Source organism: Buceros rhinoceros, unplaced genomic scaffold (assembly GCF_000710305.1).
Source record: "Buceros rhinoceros silvestris isolate BGI_N320 unplaced genomic scaffold, ASM71030v1 scaffold9315, whole genome shotgun sequence".
Taxonomy (NCBI): Eukaryota; Metazoa; Chordata; class Aves; order Bucerotiformes; family Bucerotidae; genus Buceros; species Buceros rhinoceros.
The window spans coordinates 268-1,976 of NW_010411135.1; the positions used below are offsets into that span (position 1 = coordinate 268).

Sequence of the window (1,709 nt, forward strand, 5' to 3'; positions counted from 1 at the left end):
GGCCGTGGTGCCCTGGGGAGGGTGTTCATGGCACGAATGTGACATCTCAGAAATAATGCAGTGTCTGCTCCTCAGCAGGCTGCAGTCCTGACCTGTCGTGTTGGAGGGACGTGCTCTGAGGCCATCGAGCTTCCCAGAGTCTGTCTTTACATTTGGTTTGTCCTCTCTGTGTGGGCTGCAAGCAAAGGTGGCTTTTGTGCTGCTTTCCTGGCTCTCGCCAGTGGTGGGACTGAAGGTGCCTTCCTATGGAAAAGGTCACAGAAACGGGGAGATGGGACCCAGGGCAGGCATCTGTGTCACACTGCCTTTGTTGCAGTGTACCTGGAGACGTACGGCTGCCAGATGAACGTCAACGACACGGAGATCTCCTGGGCCATCCTGCAGAAGAGCGGCTACACCAGGACAAAGGAGCTGGCTGAGGTGAGCGCCTTGGCAGCTCTCCCGTGGCACAGGCCTGCCAGGGTGGCTCACCACGGCAGCGCCGTGAGTCCCAGCTCCCGTCCGGAGCGAGCCCTGCAGGTGTGATCTTTGCAGTCTCGGTTCTGGGCAGTAAAGGAAACAGCTTAACGAGTGTGCTGGCAAACTGCGGGGTTCCCTCTCAGCTGGAGGGAGATGGGCACAGCGGGATGCTCCTGTCTCATCTTTATCTGAGTTTACTGCATTTAACGGAGACTCTGCCTGTCTGCTGTTAGCTTTTGGCTTCTTGCACCTCTGGTGAAACCCGCCGCCTGCTTGGGCAGGTCTTTTTCGCTGAGGTCGGTGGGTTTTATAGCCTGCCTCTTCAGGGCCCCCGTGCAGGACAGGAGGACTCACTGTTTGCCTTCCTCAAGTTCTGTTTTGTTTTTGTTTTCAATGCAGGCAGATGTGATTCTCCTTGTCACCTGCTCGGTGAGGTAAGGAACCTTCTACCACTGCTGCCTTAGCGCAGCGTTTACAGCGTTTCCTTTTGAAAACCAAGGCTGGGAATGTGTCGTGGGAGGAAAAGAGCGTGGGGGTGTGAAACTGCCGCTGAGCTGAGGGGGAGCTGGCTGCTGCTGCAGTGTGGGATGTTAATTGTGCTAGGAATCACTTTTCTATACAGCGAGGAGAGGCGCCTTGGCAGCACGTGTCTGTGACTAGAGACCACCACAGAGCTGTGCTTTCGTGATTTTATTATTTTAATATTCCTCTGCCTTCTCTTGCAGTGACCGTCTCTCTAGTGCAGGGTCTGTACTTGAAAAATACATTTTGGGATATATGTGTTTATGTATTTATATATGCAGTTTGGGATATAAATGTAGGGAACTTTGCTTGGTTTTCCTGCAGGAGGTACCAAGCGCTCGCTGTCGCTGCCAGGTTCCTCGTGTGGGCTGGCTGAGGCAGATTTTTTCCCCGCAGGAGCTTAGTCCCTGAGTTGTTCCTGCAGGGCAGGTGCTCCCAGTCAGGCAGAAGGCAGTAGATAAGACAGTCAAGGCATGATCCGTGTTCCACAAATGACACTTTCACGTGGGTGGTTTGAATCCTGATGGTCTCTAGTTGAATTCTCTTCTCAAAGCACTCGGGCCCTTCGAGTTGGGGACTGTTCAAGCACAAGGGCTGCAGTGACAGTTCTTTTCCTGGCTCTGTAGGGAGAAGGCCGAGCAGACTATCTGGAATCGCCTGCGGCACCTCAGGGCGCTGAAGGCCCAGCGGCAGCAGGCTGGCCGCCCCCTCCGCATCGGGCTTCTAGG

At 54.6% G+C, this 1,709-nt stretch overlaps 1 protein-coding gene across 1 annotated transcript in view; it reads left to right on the forward strand.

The window, feature by feature from the left end:
* The first annotated feature begins 321 nt into the window (after window positions 1-321).
* Window positions 322-1,709, forward strand: part of CDK5RAP1 (CDK5 regulatory subunit associated protein 1) — a 5,761-nt gene continuing 4,373 nt past the window's right edge. The window contains exons 1-3 of the mRNA XM_010135889.1: window positions 322-420; window positions 859-893; window positions 1,608-1,706. Coding sequence (XP_010134191.1) covers window positions 343-420; window positions 859-893; window positions 1,608-1,706 — 212 coding nt within the window. The 5' untranslated portion in view covers window positions 322-342. The remainder of the gene's footprint in view (window positions 421-858; window positions 894-1,607; window positions 1,707-1,709) is intronic.